This window comes from Eublepharis macularius, chromosome 3, assembly GCF_028583425.1.
Source record: "Eublepharis macularius isolate TG4126 chromosome 3, MPM_Emac_v1.0, whole genome shotgun sequence".
Classification (NCBI taxonomy): Eukaryota; Metazoa; Chordata; class Lepidosauria; order Squamata; family Eublepharidae; genus Eublepharis; species Eublepharis macularius.
Window position 1 is genome coordinate 173,219,138 of NC_072792.1, and position 22,510 is coordinate 173,241,647.

The window sequence follows — 22,510 nt, forward strand, 5'->3', positions numbered from 1 at the left end:
TGCCACATCAAAACCAGTACTCATTCATTCCAACTTGCTTGTAGGAAGGGGCTATCTCAGTGGACTTGCCAATCTCCAGGTGGTGGCTGGAGACCTCCCGGAATACTGATTTCCAAGCCACAGAGAAAATGGCTGCTTTGAAGGGTGGACTCTATGGCATTATACCCCGTTGAGGCCCCTCCCCGAACCCCGCCCTCCCCAGGCTCCCTCCCCCCAAATCTCCAGGAATTTCCCAACCTGGAGCTGGCAATGCTAGCAGCCAGGCCTGCCACAGTGTCCCCTCTGCGGGGAGGCAGGCGTGGGGAAGGCTGGGCATAATGCAGCCTACCGCTCTCCTCGGCCGGGCCCCGAAGCAAGGCTAGCAGGAGCCGCCAATCCCTCCTCCTCCTCTCCTCCTCCTCCTCCCGGGAGCATCCATCCCTTCCTTAACAGGTGCCTGGGAGGGAGGGACCGGGAGGCGGAGGCGCCGCAGCCAGTGGCCGGCCGGCTCGATCTGCTTCCTGGGGTTTGCTTTCGCTTTGGCGGGGTCGCCTCCTCTCGAGGCTCCTGGGATGCAGAGGAAGCCCGATCCGGCGAAGGGAAGCGCTCGAGCCCGAAGTAAGCCGGGGTTCCTTTGCATGGCTTGCTCGTGGGCGAGAGGGAGGGGGAGAGGGGATGGAGACCTAGGGTTGCCAGCCTCCAGCTGGGGCCTGGAGATCTCTGTAATTGCAACGGATCTCCTCCAGACTGCATTTGCCCTGGAGAGAGTGGCAGCTGTGGGGGGGCTCTGGCATTTTGGAGGGACCCTAGACTTCACTGCTGTTGCTGTTTATGATCCTGCTGGGTAGTTCCTGTGTTGTTTAATGTGTCAGTTGTAGGATTGCTTATGCTCTGTTGCAGCATTTCTTCAGCTCTGGATTGGATATTTGCTGTTTTTTAAATTTTTGTAAATATGCATTCACATATCCTATTATATTGTTTTGGATATTGACTGTTCTGACCCACACTGCATAATTCTCCTAAAGTCTCAGTGAGAAAGATGGACTATACGTAATGTAAATAAATAAAAACAAATCAATAAATTGTACCCGACCGAAGTCTCTCCCCGAACTCCACCTTCCCCAGGCTGCACCCCCAAATCTCCAGGAATTTCCCAACTCAGAGTTGGTAACCTTAGATAGCCCCTTGGAGGTGGGTGGGTGGGTTGAATTTGCCTGGCTCAAGGGAAATATAATATTTGCAATATAAAACAGGAGTCCGGGGCACTCTTAGATAATTGATTCCGGCTTAAACTTTCCGTGAGTCAAAGCTCAGATGCACAAATTAAATGCTGTTCAGTCCCCAATGCCCGTCTCCTGTTTCATTTGCTGCTTGGTTGCCCACCTGGGACTCTCTCTTTTGCAGGCGAAAGCCTTTCACTGGCTCTCTGGAGAAGATGTTGCTTGTGACCCTTTCTAGCCGAAGCGGTGGCTGCCTTCTCCGGGCGGTGGGGGCCATGCCCGGGCTTCAGCTTCCCAGTTTCCCCCAGGGGAGAGCTTGCCACTCAGGAGTATCCTCTCACCCCCCTACGAAAGGCGCCATGATCAAAAAGAGGGGCTACGACATCACCCGGAACCCCCATCTCAACAAGGTGAGACACACACACGCCCCTCTTTGCTTTGGTCTTTGGGATGTGTTCTTTTTTGTGGAGCAGTGACATGTGTCACCTTGGTGCCTGCCAACTTTTTCAAAGGATGTCCCGGAAGGGTGGAATGAAACCAGCTGGACTTGTGCTGTGCTTGTTGTAAATATGCTGCTGCTAGCCTAGGTTGCAAGCTGACCAGGATGGCCCAGGCTGAACCGATCTTGTGAAATCGCAGAAGCTAAGCAGGGTCAGCCTTGATCCATAATTGGATGGGAGACCACCAAGGAAGTCCAGTGGTTGCTACGCAGAGGCAGGCAATGGCAAACCACCTCTGAACATCTCTTGCCTTGAAAACCCCAGTAAGGGGTCAGCATTAGTCAGCTATACCTTGATGGCACTTCATACATGCAGTGTTGTGCTGGTGTTCCTCAAAGCTGTTTCTTTGAGGGCACCCTGTTTATGTGACATTTCAGACCCACTGTTGGCGTGAATTCATTGTACCTCCTCTCTAACGTTCCTTCTAGCCCTGTTATTGTGTTACAGTGAACTCACATATGCTTTGCATATATCTGTTTGTAAGAGAGAGCCAACACGTGTTTATGTTACAAATGAAACCAGAGGCCACTGCATGGGTAAATGTGGGGTTTGAATCACACACTGATCAGTACATGTAGAAAAGAGCAAGAGTCCGCTAGCACCTATAAGACTAACAAAATTTGTGGCAGGGTATGAGCTTTCGTGAGCCACAGCTCACTTCTTCAGATAAAGCTAGAATGTGAGTCCATCTGTCCTTATATCTTGGAGAGTGGAGTGATTGCAGAAGCCGTATGATAATAGCTGGTGAATGGCAATGGCAGGCTGACAATGGTAGTTCACCAGCTATTATCATACGGCTTCTGCAGTCACTCCATTCTCCAAGATATAAGGACAGATCCACTCACATTCTAGCTGTTTCTGAAGAAGTGAGCTGTGGCTCACGAAAGCTCATCCCCTACCACAAATTTTGTTGGTCTTATAGGTGCTACTGGACTCTTGCTATAGGTGCTACTGGACTCTTGCTCTTTTCTACTGCTACAGACAGACTACGGCTACTCATCTTGATCTGATCAGTACATGTGTTGAACATAGTAGGAGAATTACTGAATGCATGGATAAAGAAAAATCAAGCATACGCCGATACACAGATTGTACAAGAGTTTACTGTAGCTTGTGAACAGGGCTTGTGTGTGGCAGGATTGTGGGTTAGTAACAGTGCATGTGTATGCAGTGTTACACAATTAAGTCTGCAATGTTACAGTGCAATTCTAAACCTAGTTATGTTCCTCTAGGCCCACTGAAGTCAATGGGTTTAGAAAGGTATGACTATGCTTGGGATAGCCCTCTGAGCCTTAACAAGAGCTTCATTTTCCCCATAATCACGTTTCCAAGTTCCTGATGATCCTAGTTTTATTTTATTTTTATTTATTTAAAACATTTATCTGCCACCTTTCCACCCAAATAGGACACCCGAGGCAGCAAACTTCCAAACATTAAAACGTTAGTTGGCCTTGGGAGACTATATTTGTACATGTCTTCTCTTGATTTTCTGCTGGTTATAAGCCTATTGGATGTTGGGTTTGCATGCTGAATATCTCCGTTGTGCATTTCCTCCTGCCATGGCTAAAGGAGGGGAAAACAAGGAAGGATGGAATAAACAAATGAATGGACATCTGGACTAGAGGAGACAGGGAGGGCTTGGCAGCCTGTTGTGTAAATAGTCAAGAATGTAGAGGTGAAATGCTAAGCAGGCACAGGGGAGGGGATGTGGCTCAGTGGAAATGCCTCTGGTTTTCCTGCAGGAGGTCCCAGGTTCAATACCCGGCATCCCCAGTTAAAAGGTCCAGGCCATAGGTAAAGGAAAGAGGCGGAATGCAACTGCCCAATCTGAGACTTTATCATGATGCAATCTGCCTAGTTTGGTTGAAAGAATGGATGACATTAAAGAACAAGAAACTATTAGCCCTAGAGGGATATAAAAAAATATTTGGATGGCATGCATACCTATGGCATGACAAAGTAAAGGTCAACTCGATGTTCCTGCACCATTTTGTACGGAGAAGTCTATATACAATCTGGAAGAAGTACAGAATTTACCTAAAAGAAGGAACTCCTTGGTGGGTGGTTCCATATGAGGTGATAGACCCGAGAGCTGTTGACAACGAACGACAATGTTTGACATACAAAGAAATAACTAAAATAGAAGCATCTAAACTTAGAATAAAGACGCAAGAGGAACTATCACCGAACTACGATTGGTTCCAGTATAGACAGATCAGAGATTTGTATAACTCGGACTCTGTAAAGGGAGGTATACGAACAGAGAACTCGGAACTAGAGCAGACCCTTTTTAAAGAGGACAAGAAAAGAATATCCAAGGTATACCAAGTACTGTTGAAATGGTATACCGAGGATGAGACAGTTAAAACACAAATGGTGAAATGGGCTATAAATTTTAATAAAGAAATAACAATGGAGGCATGGGAATACTTGTGGAAAACTACAATGAAGACAACGACATGTACTAATATCAAAGAGAACATTTACAAAATGATCTATCGTTGGTACATGACACCAAAGAAGATTGCGCTAGGGAATTTGAATACTTCTAATAAATGCTGGAAATGTAAGAAGCATGAGGGCTCCCTCTATCATATGTGGTGGACGTGTGAGGTAGCCAGGCAGTACTGGGGGGAAATAATAAGAGAAATGAGTGAAATTTTACAATTTCAAATTAATAAGAACCCAGAACTCCTGCTACTGAACTTGGGAATGGAGGGAATTCCAGCCCAACACAGGACGTTGATATTTTATATGACAGCAGCAGCTAGACTTTTGTATGCGCAAAAATGGAAAGTACAAGAAGTGCCAACTATTGAAGATTGGACTTACAAATTGCTGTATATGGCTGAAATGGACAAGATGACAAGAAAACTGAGAGATCTGGACTCAGGGCAGTTCAACACAGACTGGGAGAAGCTGAAACAATACCTGGAGAAGAAATGGGAGGTGGGAGGAAAACTGTGGCAGTTTGAGAACTACTGAAGTACTGAAGTAGAGGGAGGAGACTTTACCGGGGGGAGAAGAGATAAATGTGAATTAATAAGCAGTCAGAGTAATAGATTGACATATATATAGATATATATAGGTTAACAAACAGAATATAGATAGAAAATAATTAACTATAAGGATTAAATATAAGGATTGATTAACTAACAATATTTTCTTTTTTTTGGTAAGCTTTGTAAAATGTACCAAACTGAATGTCTGAAGATACAGATGAGTCAAATTGATTGACTACGTGATGAGAGATATATAGAATTATTACAAAAAGATAGAATGAGTAACATATAGAGAATAAGTTAAATTGTTTGATCTAAATGAATGTATGATTTACATGGTTTATGATATATAGAAATATTTGAAATTGAAAAATGGGATAAATTGTTTATCTAAGATGGAAACAAAGACTTACAGTTTGGGCATATAATGTTAAAAATAGTTAAGGATGTACTGCTTAGAATAATGGAGAATATATATTTGTTTTAGATAGAGGAATCTAATAGAAGTAAGGGAAAGGAGACAAAGGGTTGGAAAGCTGTTGGAAGTCAACAAAAAGGGGGGGAAAGGGAGGGGGTTAGAGATGAAAAAATTGGGGAAAATTGAATGTAAATGTAAAAATAATGGATTCTAACCCAATAAAAATTTTCAAAAAAAAAAAAAAAGGTCCAGGTCATAGGTGATGTGAAAGGCCTCCGCTTGAGACCCTAGAGAGCTGCTGCCAGTCTGAGTAGACAGTACTGAACCTGATGGACCGGTGGCCTGAGTCAGTGTAAGTGAGCATCATGTGTGTTTATGCTGCAGCCTTGGTAAGCTAAGACAGCCTGGATCCCACACGTGCCATATTGAGCTCTGTTATGGAAGAAAAGCCGGATTTGGTTCACTGTTGCGGCATCTGTCTTTCATGGAGAAGGTCCCAGTTAAAAACGCCAGGTGATATGAAAGATCTCAACCTGAACCCCCCTTGATCTGCTGACAGCCATAGCCGATAATACTGAGATACTGATATGCAAAGTGGAACAAATTGAATGGTTTAAGTTGGCCTGCTTCAGGGCCTAACAAACTGTCGAACGCAACTGTGTGCAAGTAGACATATGTTTTTTTCTCTGAAAAAGCAAACAGTGAGGTCGTAAGCAGAGTTACTCCAGTCTAAGCTCCTTGATTTCAGTGGGCTTAGACTGAAGTAACTCTGCTTCGGATTTCACTGCAAGTCCATTGCTGTTAGCGGGTTTAGAAAGATGTGATTCTGTTTTGGATAGCACTATGAGCATAGTATGCATTTTGTACGGAGTCCATCCATACCTGAGAATTACATTTAAAATGAGAAATGGCCCTCTGAGTGATAGCTGGTGTAGAGGATAGAGTTATCCACCTAGGAGCAGGTGGTGTGCTTTTCCATAAAGCCCAGTGAATGGTTTTCCATAAAGTGAATGATTTCAAATCTGTTGCTGTCTCTCAGTTTAATTTACCTCGTGGGGCTGTTGGAGGATCGAACGGGGGCATGTGTGCTATCTTGTGTTATCTATCTCCTTCCTGGAGAAAGAAGAAGATTTAAAAAAATTAATAATGCAGCTCCTTGTATTTAGATCCGTGTTTAATTTTTTAAAATGGGGATTTCAGTGAACTTGTAGACAATGAATATGAACTGCTGTTTGTACAGATGAGCGACCTCCGAGAAGTCAATCTTTCCCAAAAGGACTTTTTCACATAGACAACAGCTGAGGGAATAAACATTCTTGGGTTGTACCGCCATGGTCTGCAGGAACTGGGAAATGTTATGGCTAAATTCTTCCCCTTTGGAAAAGAATGTGCATATACAATGTGATCAGCATGCTTACGGCAGAGAGAACTAGGCCAGAATCTTGCATCTTGCAGTCTCTGCTACTACTTTGTGTGTGTGAATTGTTCTTAAGGCCTAGTTCAGGGGTGGGCAAATTGCGGCCCGCAGGCCACATGCGGCCCGCTACAGAGTTTTTTGTGGCTCGCCAAGACAGTCAGAAAAATCCGCCTTGAACCGAGATTTCCTTCTAAAATTAAATGTGCTTGCAGCTATAGATGACATGAAATTAGCACAATAAATAAATTGAATAAAACTACCACTATTTTATTTAATTTATATTTATCGATTTTTATGATACAATTTATACCTTTTCTGAAATGCAAAGTTAACTAATGAATGCAATCATTTTAAAAGGTGCGGCCCTCCGCTAACCTCCGCTCCCACAAAGTGGCCCCCGAGCCAAAACAATTGCCCACCCCTGGCCTAGTTCATACATGTGAGGGAACGAGGTGGTACAATGGATTGCACCATGTCAGCATGCAGAGGGAGGATTGCATTTTGGAAGGTATCCCTATGTGAACAGCTACTTACATTTGGAAAAACTTGTAGGGCACAGAGAAATTTTCTGCCCGTATCCATGTTTCCTGTGCTAGTTTTCTACATGCAGGGAGGGTTTTTTAAACATAGTGACTCATTCCAAACAGTAATTCCCTCTCTGTGGTCTCAAGTAGTGCACTCCATTTTGCCATCTCATTTTTCTGAAAGTCTGACCCAAGCCTTAATCCTCACCTTTCCCCTATTAAACGTCCCTTGGTTCTGATGTGTGTGTGTAGTTGGTTAGCAGGAGGAATAATTTCTGTACTTTGGAGTGTAGTTTTCCCTATCTTTTGGAGAAGTGCCATTTGCAAGCCTTGCAGATGTAAAGTTCAGGAGTCGGCATTTTTCTTTTCCCTTTCTTTTTTAAACAAAAAGGGATGTGGCAGCCTATCAGCATTATAATGCTTTGTCAGCTGCTCCAAATAGGTCTCTCTGCCACTTTTCTTATGTAGTGCTGCAGGAATGCAAGAAAGAGTACGCTGCAGTGTAGAAAGGGCAATCCTATGCGTTGTTACTCCAGGCCAACCCCACTGAAATCCATGCATATAGACTGAAATAACTCTGCACAGGATTGCATGATTCTTTTGGCTTCGTTTCCCAGATGATGGTTTGGGTGGGGTCTCTCGTCCCTCTGGGTATTACTGTACATTTATTTTTATTTTGCTTTTCTGTCCAAATGGAAAGGTCATAAGTAGCTTACAATCTAAGATTGCTTCCACATGGGGATGATTTCCCACTGTACACTCACTGCTGAGACATTTGCAGGGGAAGTGAAAGATCCACACAGAAGTTTTCTCCATGGTATCCCCTTTCACCTACTGCCCCCCAGCCTCCAAAGTGCATTTTGCTGACTTTTTAATTAGTAGTAGGTATGTCACTATAGTATAATGGTATAGATTTACACCAACTTAAGAGTTGTATTTATTTAGAAATATTTGCTTTTCTCTTCTCCCCAATGGAGACCTAAAGAGGCTTACAGCATCATTCTGCTTTCCTCTGTCTTTTCCGCCCAACTACAACCCTCTGAAGTAGGTTAGACTATGAGCAAGTGACTGACCCAAGGTCAGGGCTTTTTTTCAGCGGGAATGCGGTGGAATGGAGCTCTGGCACCTCTTGAAAATGGTCACATGGCCGGTGGGCCCACCCCCTGATCTCCAGACAGAGGTGAGTTTAGATTGCCTTCTGCGCCGAGTGGTGTGGAGGGCAATCTAAACTCCCCTCTGTCTGGAGATCAGGGGGCGGGGCCACCGGCCATGTGACCATTTTCACCAAGGGCGATTTAAACTTTAAAAACTCTCCCCTTGTTCCAGCTGACCCAAAGTGACATCATTGTGTGGTCCTGAGTTCCACCACCTCTTTTCCCAGAAAAAGAGCCCTGCCCAAGGTCCTCCATCAAGCTTCCATGGCCAAGTTGGGATTCGAACCTGGATCTTGCAGATTGGAGTCTGATTACTCTTAACTGCTACACTACAGTGGCTTTTTTATTTGCTGGGTTAGATCAGCATCCATGTAGTCCTTTTAGCTGCCCATGGGAAATGTTGGAGCAGGACCTCAAGGCCATAGCTGTTCCCTGGCTGCTCACAACATTTCGAAATTAGAGGTATACTGCCTCTGTGCACAGAGGTTCTGTTTAAACATTCAAACCCTCCATACTTTCATTTGACCAAGGCCATAGAGCATGGCTGTGCTTGGAACGCAGTTGCACTCATCAGCACATAGAGTTCGAGCTGGAGTGGGCAGCCCTTTTTTGGCTTGAGTGCTAACAAACTCCATTTTGCCAGGAGAATTTTGCCAGTCAAAAGATGGGAGAGAGAGAAGGCTTGTTCTTGACCCGATAAGTGGGGAGGAAGCCAAGCCCCAGAAGCACCGCCTCAAAAGTTGCTTGCCGCAAGCCCAGCAGCTTGCTGCACAAGTCTGGGAGGTGATGGTGGACATAAGCTGTGGTCGTCAACTTCTCCCACAATCGCTGTTCGTGCCTCAGGGGCTGGGCCTCATTTGCTTGGTTAGGGTTTCTAGGTTCCCTTATGCTCCCAGCAGGAGGGAGGACCCAGCACTTAACTTCCTGGTGCCCTGGAAAGCGCGTGCAGCCCCACACCGGCACAGTGACATCACTTCCGGGAAGTGATATTGTCATGCATAGCTGGAAAGCAAGTGCCCCATTTGGGGCCCAAATTGGCCTGCGTTCTTGGGATGGCGCGATGATGTCACTGATGTCATCATGCATGCCCCCGGGAACGTACCTGGGAGGCCCGTTGTCCACCTTTTCCCTGCCAGCCAGGTAAGCGGTGGCGGGGGTGAAAAGTGGGAGCTGGGGATTCCCTACTCCCACCAGGGGAATGGGATCCCTAGCTTGAGTAGAGAGCAGGTCCCGTGGGCGCCTGTTTGGCACACAGACCATGGATTTCCTATCCCTGCTTTGAAACCCTTCTGTCAGGCTTAGAGCAGGCTAATAGAGCGTCTAAGCCCCTGTGTGCTCTGAGTGGCATTAGAGCTGTGAGGGGAAGGATTTAAAAGTTGTTCTAGTGAATTCCTGGAGGCAGAAGCAGGGACCGTCCTTATGCAAACATGGCCTAGGTGGCCCATCAGGCTGTATCATTGACATGCTTTGAGTGGCGGCTCCCTGCTCTCCTTCCCCATTCAGTGACTGTGTGGCCAGCTCAGCAGTGAAAACTATCAAGTTGCAGCTGTAGTGGACAGACACCCCAAATGCTGCTGGAAGAGGATAACTTGAAGGCAAACCCTGAGGAAATATGGTGTGACTGAGACCATGTCCAATGGAGGAGCAGACTCATTAAACTATTTTGGTTTAGCCGTTTCCATGGCTTCTTTCAGGCTCTTCATAGACCACTGGTGCAAAATGGTGCAAACTTAATGGGAATAATTTGTCCCGAGGAAACTGAAAATGATACAAAGAGAACGGAGGTTTGATTTTTGCACAAGGGAGGAGTGAAGTCAAAATGGCGAATTTGGGGGTCACACTAGGTTTGCTGACTTTGGGTTGGAAAATTCCTAGAGATTTGGCAGTGGAGGCTGGGGAGGACAGGGTTTGGGGAGGGGAGGACCTCAGTGGGGTATCATGCCATGAAGCCTACCCCCAAAGCAGCCATTTCCTACAGGGGAACTGATCTCTGTAGTCTGGAGATTGGTTGTAATTCTGAGAGATCTCCAGGTCCCACTTGGAGATTGGCAACCCTAGATCATACAATGGGGCTGATCTAAACATGCCTCTCGAAAGAAAAAAGTCAAACCCAGAGCAGATACTAAGGCAGAGGTGCAATGTACGGCCTTGTTTCGGGGGAGATGTTCCCTGGTGTCCATCACTGCTGGGCAAACTCCCGGTAATTTGCCTCTCTGCTGGCAAGAAAGAGGCAGCCACCCAGAGGTCGCCCACCATCGGCAGGCAGCCCAGGGAAACGGCTATACATGTACTTCTGTGCCCTGCACAGTGATGTCATTTCTGGTGTAACTGGACGTGATGGCATTGCGACGGGCTGACATTTTAAGAATTGGACTCAAATGCTCCATCTTTAAGAATCAGCCCCAAACACTATGTTTTGGTTACACTGGAAGCAACGTCATTGCACAAGAGTGTGGGAGCAATGCGAGCAACATCAGGTATCCATGCTCCTCCATCCTTCCAATGGTTGCTAGCAGGACCTGGATACCTATCTGGAGTCCAGTAATTCTGCTTTCTCTGTGTATCAAGAGAGATTGAATGACCCAGTTGCACCGTTTGCAGAGAGCACCACAGAATTGTCCTCTAGCAGAAACGAATTAGAAACAGACAAGACGGCTGTGGTGGATCATACAGAGACACAATGGGCAGACTCCTCTATGACTGAGTTCTTGACCCTCACAGAAGTTCTTAATCTGTTTCTACTCCCCTTTCAGAATACACAATTTGCAAATGAATGGCCTAGATCAGGGGTCCCCAACGTTTTTGAGCCTGCAGGCACCTTCGGAATTCTGTCATAGGGTGGTAGGCGCAACTACAAAAAGGCTTCCGCGGAAGGTGGAGCCAACCACAAAATGTCAGGGAGTGAAGTCACGCTTAACTGTAATTGTAATTCTTCAGCTTTTCGGGCAGAAGCTGTCTTTAACAGGATGCCTTTTAAAATGAACATACTGTTTAAAAATATTTTCTTGCCTACAAACAGCTTTCCTTCAGTCCCTCAGTGAAGCCTGTCTCTAACCACTTTCTAAAAGCACTTGGTGGGTGCTAGAAAAGGTGTCATCGGGCATCATGTTGGGCACCCCAGGCCTAGATAAAGACCCTCGCGTATATTTCCTTCTCCGCTGGAAAAAACAATTGCAACATTATAATCTGGAAACTACCATATACCAACTCAGTAGATTAATTTGTGCACTCATACAAGGTCCGCTTTCTAAAAAGCTTCTCTTGCTAGACTGAACATTTATTATCATCTCAATTTACCAAGGATGATTTCATCGTGCAGTTTTTAAAATTGGACGAACTGATCCATGCAGTCCTTTCCAAGCCTCTGGCAACGCTCGTAATAGAGGGATATCGGCATTTCCAAAAAAGCCTATCGCTAGGGCACAGCAGACAATGTGATAGTTCAGAATGCATCTTTGAGAGGCATGGATCATAATCATTTAGGTTCATAAATAGTACATAATAGGAGCTCTGTTCTTGATGAAACCCTTTGCAGAAATAGTTCGTGGGATAGTTTTAAAAGATTAGAACCAAGTGTCCACATGTTAGATAGCCTCCAGCAGAGTTTTATCTAGCTCTTGTGTGGCCACAGTTTCCATTCTGAGAGGTTTTTCCACATAAAGCTTTTCCTGCGGTTTTGGTGTGGACCTGCCCTGGTTTTTCTCTGAACTTCTTCAAAGTCTTGTTTTCCATTTGTTGTTTTTATGGAAGATTTGGGAGGCTCATTTCTCTGAGTTTACTCAAAGGTGGTTTGAGAAAGCATGGAGAAACAGTGAGGAAAACATGGAAAGACAACAAATGGGAAAAGAGGACATGTGGGGGGAGGGGGTGAAACTGACAGAGCCTAGAAGGGGAGGTGAAACTGACAGAGCCTTGGGCAGGCAAAGAGGAAATTAACAAACCCTCTGGGCAGCCATCTCCCTGGCTCTGTAGAGAGGGGAAATTAACAAAGCCTTCTCTGTATTGTCGAAGGCTTTCACGGCCGGAGAACGATGGTTGTTATGGGTTTTCCGGGCTGTATTGCCGTGGTCTTGGCATTGTAGTTCCTGACGTTTCGCCTGCAGCTGTGGCTGGCATCTTCAGAGGTGTAGCACCAAAAGACAGAGATCTCTCAGTGTCGACACTGAGAGATCTCTGTCTTTTGGTGCTACACCTCTGAAGATGCCAGCCACAGCTGCAGGCGAAACGTCAGGAACTACAATGCCAAGACCACGGCAATACAGCCCGGAAAACCCACAACAACCAAAGCCTTCTCTTTTAAAACTCAGCTTCCTGGCTGACATTGCGACTCCCTTCACGTGCTCCTCCTCCTGTAAATCGTTTCTCGTAGCTTGGCTCTCAGTTGTCGCCCCTCTGCTGGCCCATTGTCTTTTTCCGCTCCTGGGGGACTGTCTCCTTGTCTTGCTGACCACACAGCCAACCTGTCACTTCCTGCCTACCTATGTTTACATTCGGGAGAGCAGCCATGTTGATCTGTTATAGAAGAGCAAAATTCAGGTCCAGTAGCACCTTAGAGTCCAATGAAGTGAGCTTTGATTCTTGAAAGCTCACGCCCTGGAAATCTAGTTGGTCTCTAAGGTGCTACTGGACCCAAATCATGAGTTGATATTGAGGCTGTGCTGTGGGACTGCCCAATGCCACATCCTAGAATAGGATGCAGCACATACTTTTTAAAAGAATGGTTGTAATTATACCACTTATGTTGATGATGTGCTCACCATCACAACCCAATATAGAAACACCTGGTAGAGTCTCAGGAGAAAAACAGGGTCTCATTTGGAGTCTCTGGAAGAGAGGAATGAATTTTTGTGCAATGGGAAAAGAACACTTGAAGGTCTTGGCACGAAGAAGGGCTCGGCAGCTGGGCTTACACTTCATCTCAGATTGAGAAACAACTGTTGCTTGGGGCTAGTAAGCCACAAATATGAACCCACGTCAAGGAAAGCTGAATAGCGGGGCTGCTGCCTCAGCATTCAGTTAAAGTGTGCAAAAGTGGTCAGGAGACCCTCCTGTTTCCAGCTGTTTCGTTTTGTAGAGCAAGGTTAGTTGTAAAATTCACACAGCCGACACCCTAATCCGAAACCCATTTACTGGGAAACAAGACTCGTTGATTTTGTGGTAATTTCCCAGTAAACGTGCCTAAGATTGCCGCCGGCGGAGATCTGCATTGCAGCTCAGGGAAGGGGAGCGTTCTGCCATATGTGTTTCGGGTTTTTTAAGGAAACTCTTCATTCATTGACATGAGCACTGCACGGCTTTGAAAAAAACTAATTGCACAGTAATGCTTCCTCTTACGGCACAGTGCAAAGAAGGGGTGGAAGCAAAGGGCCTAGTTAAAAAGGATCATTATCTTTTCACTCTGGATATGCGATCAGTGGATTAATGACTGGCTTGGACACCCTGGGTAAACTATGGATGCCCTTCTCTGCATACCAAGATTGCAGTTGGCACTTCAACACATTAATTGCCAAGAACGTTATTCTTCCTCCCAGTATCAGGACCCAATTTCCTCACCACTCGCCTGGTTTGACCCTAACCTTAGACGCAGCCCCACTTGGATAACAGATTTTTGGATTAAAGGGCAGCACGTGATCGATTATTTGGAGGGTTTTTTCCTACCCTATCTCCACCAGAATGTCTTTGTTTTCTATGCATTCTAGTCTGAGCATCCATAATCTAACATCAGAGATGGGGGGGGGGATTTGTTGGGGAGGTCGTGAACCGTAAATTTGACTTTCAGTTGCAAAGGGGCTGGATTTTTTAAACATTCACCTACATTTTGACATATAGTGCCCTGAAAACAGGAGGGTAGATATGTCAGTCTGTTCCACACACAAAACTGTGGCACAGACAAATTTTGATGTTGGCATTAGTTTCCTTAGACTACAGGCCACTTTGTCATATACAAATGGAGAAGCAGTCTCTAGTCCGCAAATGCTTATGCTGGAATAAAATGTCATTACAAAAATATAGAATTGCACATCATCAAAAATATAAAAGTTAAGAGAAATGTACTGATGGTTTGTGCTTTTGAAGATTAGGATATGAAAAAAATGTTTAATAGGGAAAGGAGAAGGAGTTATTTAGGGTATTTTGGAGTTAAGCTATAATATTGATCATAAGGGTAAATTTCAAGTTAGGGTATGATATGTAATACTTACATATCTTTACACAGAGAAAGTTGGTACTTATCCCTCCTTTTTTGTTTTTTTCTTTTAGATGTTTTTTTATTTTCCTTGTTCTTTTTTATTATTATTTTTTAAATTTCAATTAAAATATATATAAATATATATGTCAAATATGAGCACTGCTATGGTTTCAGTGAAGAATCAGTGCTGGATACAGAGTCCCATAGCCTTGGAACACCAAAAGGCTACATCTCTGAGCTTTTTCATCCAGCCTCTCTAGATCAAAAACAAAGCTCAGGTTCATACTCTTTGCTTCAAGGAAGACCCGATATAGTCCAATCAGTTGATGTTTCAAACAGATTTGAAAGTTGGTTCTTCTTTGCTTCACTGAAATAGTTGTTGGATCAAGGTGAATGGTTCCTGTTAGTCAGCTGATCGGTAACTTAATCACCAAACCTCCACTTTACTTTCTTAATGTTTTGCCATTTATGATTTTTTTTAAAAGTAGGCTCATATTATCCAATTTATCCCGTTTAAATGGCGACCAATCTGACTAGATTAGGGTCTGCAAAGGGCCTGGAGAAAAACACCTGTCCTTTTAAAAGAGGCTTAATGTGTGGAAATCTGCTCATTTAGAGGGGTTCAGAAACCCAGTGCAATAAACCTCTGAATCCCAGCACCAGGAGGTAACATGAGGGGAAAGTCTCAGAGCCAAGCTACAAGTGACGAATTACACTTGCCTGGCAAGTGAACAGACTCATGCGTATTCTTCCCTGTTAACTTGCCATTCACTTGCTCTCCACTTGTTCACTTGCCAGGCAATTGTAATTCGTCACTTGTAGCTTGGCCCTCAGGGCAAAGCTACAAGTGACCCCTGACACAGGTTGGACACTTGTCCGCTTCCCTCAAGTTTTGATGGGAAATGTAGGCATCCTATTCTTGCAGCTTGGCTGCCTAACTGCTGTCCAATGGATTTTTCAACTGTCACTTGTCCAACATTCTGCCAAGCTGCCTGTGAGCAGAACCACAAGTGACAAAAGGCACAGATTGGACACTAGTCAGCTTCCCTCAAGTTTTGATGGGAAATGTAGGCATCCTAGTCTTGCAGCTTGGCTCTCTGACTGCTGTCCAATGGACTTTTCAACTGTCACTTGTCCAACATTCCGCCAAGCTGCCTACATTTCCCATCAAAACTTGAGGGAAGCTGACAAGTGTCCAACTAGTGTCAGGCATCACTGGTAGTTTGGCCCTCAGTCTCTATGCCCTGTTATTGCCCCTCCAGAGTAACTGGTGTATCTTTAGTACAGGAATTGATTGTAGAATTTAAATTGAGGCTAGAATCTGAATTTTTATTTTATATTGATCTGTGCTTCCCTCAAGTTTCCCATATGTTTCCCATAATTGAATATTTTCCTTTCCCTCAGGATACTGCTTTTGGCTTAACTATTCATTTGTTTACAGCATCTTTAATTGTGCCTCACAACTGAAGTTCTTGATGTGCCTCACAAATGTTTTTAAAGGTCTCTGCAAAAGAAGACGACAGAATAAAAATGATCTACAGTTCTAAATTCCCACCCACCCCCCAAAAATAATGCAGCAAAACAGCTGTTAAACAGGAAAGGACTAAATCAGCAGAGTAACAATTAATAAATCCATCTGATTCTAATTATCAGCAGGGACCAGTGAAATAGCTTTGCATCCAAGTGGACACGAAATGGTGTTAATGGAGTGCAGATCTGGTTTTTCTTAATTACGTGTGAATTTTATATAATTACACCCCACCCTATTTCCTGTCCCTTTTGACCTTTCCATTTTTTCCTTTTCCTCATATATGTTTGTCTACCTGCCTACTATACAAATCTGCAAATGGACCTGTTGCAAATAACATTTCCGAAAAGTGCCACGGATAAAAGTAACTGATGATCCATCATCCTTATTCCCTCCAAAGCTGAAGCCCTTTTTGACATTAAATAGGATTTTTCTATGGGTGTGTTTACTTCCCTTGATTTTTTATACTATGTTAAAGGATGGAGGTGTGAAAAGGGGGAGGGGTGAAGAGTCCTATGGCTGTCCTTTCTAGAAAGAGGTGATTTCTCTTTAGCTCCTAGCATGGCCTGTCAGGATAAAAGCTTGCAGTGCGTCAAGAAAGGTGGTGTAAAGTTTGTCAGTGTTGGAAGTGTTTGGTGTTCAGCATGCCGTTAAAAACAAACTGTGTATTTGTGTGATACCTCTCTTTGTCTGATCTAGAAGATTCTCTCTGACTCTTCCTGCACTCTGTACTCTTTGTTTTCTCTCTCCTCCTGTTCTTGCAAGAAGCTTTCTGCAGAGCTCTCTTGTACATGCGTGCATGCCAAAAGGCACACCCATACTCCCATTTACATGCAACTGGATTAGCTGGCTGCTTATAATAGGGAATAGGTGCAATCCTAAACAGGTTCTTTGGCTGGCTTTCCTTTGTTGCTTTTGTCACCAGGAAGGAAGGGGTTTAAATCAAGCCTGGGTCTTGGGCCTGATATAAGTGTGATGTTGGCAGAAGCAAAAAAAAAAAATCTGGGAGGGAAGACTTAATGAAATAGCATGTGAAAAGAGTTAACCCTGTTTCTCAGCACTGTAGTCCTCCCAATCCATATTGAGGGTAGAGGGGTACTGCTGCCTTTCTGCAGCTAAATTACACATCTGGGGATCCAACCCTGGTTCCCAGCATAGATTAGCACAAAAGTCTTGGATTCTGTAGGAGCGAGTCAATGTATGCCACAAATGCTGCTGGTCCTTCAGTCGAACTGAGAGTTAAAATTTCATTTCAGACCAAGATAAGTGGCACAGGGTGGGTGTTTTCTGTTAGGGGTTAATTAGATCCCCTTGGAGATAGGTTTACAGCTCTCCTTGCAGGCAGTAAACAATCTCCAGTTCCTCAAGTGTTTGCAAAATGCCTTTGCATTGCATCATTAGAGCCAGTTGTGCAAATTGCTGTGTGATTGACATTAAGGGCACTTGAGAAGATGCAGCCCTGTTTTACGAAAATAATTGCTTGCTTGTTTGCTTTCAAAAACCCAGGTCAAATGCAATAACCTTTACCACTTTTTAAAAAAGGTATATGTGCACACAGACAGATACGTTTTACTGTTCTGGCCAGGACCCAGAAAACAGCTTTCCAGGAATAGGTCAGACTGCTAGGTTTTCTTTTCTTTTGAAAACTGAACATTCCTCAGTGTCTTGGGGCTGGGCGAGGTGAGAAAAACTTTTGGGGGTTTCTTTCTGCTTGCTTTGCTGTCAATCAGTTGTGCACATTCAAGAAACCTGAGCTCCCTTGGTCCTCTCTGGCCCTTGCTCAGTGAATACTAGTATTGCTCATTCACGTGCAGCATACCAGAGAAATTCTTATCAGGGTCTGCCCTGCGTTCCTGATGTCAAGCTACAGACAACTGCCAAAGAAGACTGCTTGGTACTGATTCATATACTATATCTAGTTTGGTTTATATCTAAAAAAGTCTCATTTTTAGATAATCACAGTCTGTACAACAAGTTCAGTGAGAAAAAAATTGAAGGTGAAGAGCATACTGAAGAGCAGGGCTTTTTTTCAGCTGGTACACGGTGGAACAGAGTTCCAGAACCTCTTGAAAATGGTCACATGGCCGGTGGCCCCGCCCCCTGATCTCCAGACAGAAGGGAGTTTAGATTGCCCTCCGTGCCACCAAGCGGCGTGGAGGGCAATCTAAACTCCCCTCTATCTGGAGATCAGGGGGTGGGGCCACCAGCCATGTGGCTATTTTCTCCAAGGGCAACCCACTGAGTTCCACCACCTCTTTTCCCAGAAAAAAGCCCTGCTGAAGAGGAAACATATTTGTACTCTTCAAGCACCAAAAAGATTGTCACATGGAAAAGAGCAAAAGTGTCTTCTCTGCTGCCCCAGAGGGCAAGAGACCTAAAGAGCTTAAGTTACCAAGGGTAGATTTTAGCTGAACGTTAGAAGAAATTTCCTAACAACGAGAGTGGTTTGATGGTTAGCTGGGATGAAGGGGAAGAGCTATTCCCTCATTGCAGGTCTTCAAGTCATATATAGATGGCCATATATGGAGAAAGCCCTAGCTTTGGATTTCCTGCATTGAACAGGAGGCTGGACTAGATGGTCTCTTAGGTTCCTTCCAACTCTGTTTCTAGAGGATTGCAGGAATTCCTGCTGGCGTAGCAGCTGTTTTTTTAAAGAACTGCCGCAAAAAGCTGGAATTGCTGCCAACATATACTGCTGTGCACATGTGTTTTACTCCCATGGCATTTCCTCCATGTGCATTTTATTCATGTGGCATTTGCTGTTTTAATAGTTTTCTTATATATGCCAACAGTGCTTTATTGCAGGCGGGTGGAATCCACATTATGGAAGTGAATGCAGCTGCACAATCAAATGCCCTGAACCTCCAGAAAGATCATTTTTTAATTTCAGAAGAGCAACTCCATTTAACCTGCTGCCACATGAGTGGTAGAGCGTTTTTCCAGGTGCCTTTGGACTGATAAACATGGTTACCATGCATTTTCATAATCTGAAGTAGGGGTTTTTGTATTGGATGAAAAGACCATCAAAACAGACGACCTTTCCCATTTCTTCTGCAAGACCGAAGGACAGCAATAGCCATATCCTAGTGTACACACTCAGGGCCAAACTACAAGTGACGAATGACACAGGTTGGACACTTGTCAGCTTCCCTCAAGTTTTGATGGGAAATGTAGGCAGCTTGGCGGAATGTTGGACAAGTGACAGTTGAAAAGTCCACTGGACAGCAGTCGGAGAGCCAAGCTGCGAGACCAGGATGCCTACATTTCCCATCAAAACTTGAGGGAAGCTGACAAGTGTCCAACCTGTGTCAGGGGTCACTTGTAGCTTGGCCCTCAGTTAGTGAGGGGCAATGGCGTCAAATGCAGCCATGCTATCCTGGGTTGGCACTAGACAAAGTCAGCATATCAAGAGTATTTTGAAACTGTCATTGGCTCCCAGTTTGCTTCCTTATTGGGGTCAAGCTGCAGGTTCATGTTTGCAAAACCGTCTTGAAATGGGATCCGCAGGGCTGGACAGCCACTTCTTGGATCCACCCAGCTAGGCCTGTTAGCAGTGTCCATAGTGTACAATATTGTGTTGGAAGTGCACAAGCTCTTGTGATGGCAACTGCAGGCTTATGGAATGTGTCACATGAGAGTGTACAAAAGGTATTCTTGTGACTGGCATTTTGCCTGCAAAACCGCCTCTCCTTTTGCAATTGGTGGTTTTGTGTATGTGTGTTGGAAATGGCTAGTATATTTCTTTCTGTTTTTATCTGATTGACTGTAAGGCACTTTGGAGTTGGGATGGTGATGGATGCTTTTATAAAACCGAGGATCCCCAATCTTTTTGAGCTGCAGGCACCTTTGGAATTCTGACACAGGGTAGTGGGCGTAACAACAAAATGGCTGCCGCAGGAAGGGAGCCATCCACAAAATGGCTGCCAGAAGAGGCAGAGAAAACCACAAAAATGTGAGGGAGTTAAATCCTGCATAACACTCTTTAACATTTCAGGCAAAGCTCTCTTTAACAGGATGCCTGTTAAGATGAGCATTTTGTTTAATTTTTTTTTTGCATGCACATGTTGTGAAGATCTTTGTGAAGCAGTAGCAGCTGCTGCCAAAGTAACTTCTTAAATTCTGCACAGGCAATCAGACCTCCAATGACCAATCAGAAACCTCACTTGGTCCCACCCACTTTCTAAAAACATTTGATAAGTGCCAGCAAAGATGTTGGAAGGTACCATGGAGCCCATGGGCGCCCTGTTGGGGACCCCTATTTTAAATAATAAGTCCACTGTAGGGCATCAATAAGCTGGTTGCCTACATTAGCAGAAAGTATATTTTACTATGCACTTTGGAATCTTCTGTGACACAGAAAGATTCTTTGGAATACATATTGAGAAATTAATCAGGAGTGGGAAAGAAGCTTGAAAGCTTTCAGTCTAGAGAGACGGTTTTATTGCTTTTGCTCAGCTTTAGTGTAATTTTTTGGATAGAGTCAAACATACTGCTATGAGCAGAGCTAAGGCAGGTAGTTTTACTTCTGTTTTCAAAAAACCTGCCCTGATTTCTCCTTTTGTAGTTCAATTTATCTTGACCTTGTTTCATTTTTGAGAATTCAGTGCTGATGTCTGGTTTTGACAGAGTGAGCTGTTCAAATGCTATAATCAGTGGTGATTTTCCAGAGCAGGACTGTGATGGATAGCTAATGCAAGATTTGCGCTCTTGATTGTTGCACGCTTTTTCATTGTGATGACCTCCCATTTGTCCTCCTTGCAAGCCTGTTGTAATTTATGTCATGTTTCTCCCTCCGGCATCAGCTTTAAATAGGAAGGAGACGTTGTTAAGAGCGTCCTGTTCTTTTCCAGTGTACTATCTGGCACTTTAGGAACTGATTCATTGCAGTGGTTCAGATACTAATTTTGGTTGCAGTCAGCGACTAATGCAGATTTACTGAAGGGCCATACTAAGGAGCAAGTGGGGAGTTGCCAGCCCAATCTCCCCTTCCATTTTCCAGGGCTGCTAGGAATCCCAGACGCTGATGGACACCGTTGAGTTCCCATTCTGCCTTCTCTTGTTGGTCCCCAACACACCATTCTAGCCAAGGTAGAAATGGCTGGCTACATAGCTTGGCTCTTGTCCAGACATCTTGGCCAGCCAACTTGACTCTGTTATATTCAGAATCCACCCAGCCTCTGAACTGTTCTTCCCACTCCCCCAGGCCTGGAAAGGAAATGTTGGAAATGGAAGAAATCTTCAAAAACCTTCCATGTTGATCCCAATCTTCGGCCCTTAGGAAAATAGATAATCTTCCTTAAATTAATAGCAATGGTTAAGCGTAATATAGAAAGGGGATGTAAAAACAAAACTTACCAGTGGGAAAAATTCATTATGATGTACTATGAACTTTTTCCAAAAATGTGCTTTGTGTGTGTGTGTGTTAAAGAGCTAGGAACATACTTCATCCTTATTAGGTGATTCGAGCCAGAATTTTGGTAGATGTCAAGTTCCAGATTACTGGCCTTTAGCCGGCAAGAGACCTTCATGTTTCCCATATGGGCGTGTACCTGAAGATTATGTTAAAACTCTGAGGCATCTCACAAGAGAAGAAAAATCCAATTCTTTAAAGAAGAGAATTTTAGAGTTCACTACATAATACAGCAACAATTTGTGTTAGATGGTTGTTGTGGGTTTTCCGGGCTGTACTGCCATGGTCTTGGCATTGTAGTTCCTGACGTTTCGCCAGCAGCTGTGGCTGGCATCTTCAGAGGTGTAGCACCAAAAGACAGAGATCTCTCAGTGTTAGACTTTTTTGTGTGCATGCATCCCACAGGTGTCTTGCCTTGTTGGTCTTTAAGGTGCTACTGGACCCAAATCTTGCTGTTCCGCATTGGCAAGGACACAGTTGCCGAAGGAGCAAAAGTACTGGGAGAAGATCTTATTCTCATGATCCTGGGTGCCTCAGTCTGTCTAATGGGACCAATATTAAATTTGAAAGAGTGGGGTGGGAATTGTGTGAGGGAAAAGGGGTGAGTCTGTTAGAGGGTTTTCTTCCAAAATTCTGGCATGGATAAGGGTGAGATTACTCCACCCCTCAAGTTTCCCTTGCTCTGTTTAAGAAAACATTTTCCCCTTTCCTTGTCTGGCTTCAAATCCAGGCCACAGAGGCGTGGCAGGCCGCTGGGTACTGCAGGGTTCTCTCTCAGGACCTTGTTCCATTGCAAAAACCTCACAGAGTGGAGGAATGAGGGAGCCACGTGACAAAGAGGAACGTGAGGCTCGGAGCTCACAAGTCAGAGCACTCCAGCTGTGTGACCCCCTTTCATGCCAGGGAGAAACTGCATCAGAGGCAAAGTCTGAGAAAAATGTTTCCCGTGCTTCTGATATTAATTAAAGGAATACCAATCACGCTTGGTAAGTCCTTGCCACACCCTTCAAAATGGGGCAGTTTCACAAAGCATAAGCATTAAAAACAGACCTGTTCCTAGACAGGCAGAATTTAAAAAGGATATTCTGTTTTTCATTTGCTTCCTCGTTTAAATACCCATTGTACCAGTTTGGCATTTCCCTGATGTTTTTAATATGCAATGGATTTTTAA

General features: G+C 44.4%; 1 protein-coding gene across 1 annotated transcript in view; it reads left to right on the forward strand.

Annotated features, from left to right (window-relative positions):
- Positions 1–521: 521 nt before the first annotated feature.
- Positions 522–22,510, forward strand: part of ME3 (malic enzyme 3) — a 128,478-nt gene continuing 106,489 nt past the window's right edge. The window contains exons 1-2 of the mRNA XM_054973609.1: positions 522–597; positions 1,384–1,609. Coding sequence (XP_054829584.1) covers positions 1,415–1,609 — 195 coding nt within the window. The 5' untranslated portion in view covers positions 522–597; positions 1,384–1,414. The remainder of the gene's footprint in view (positions 598–1,383; positions 1,610–22,510) is intronic.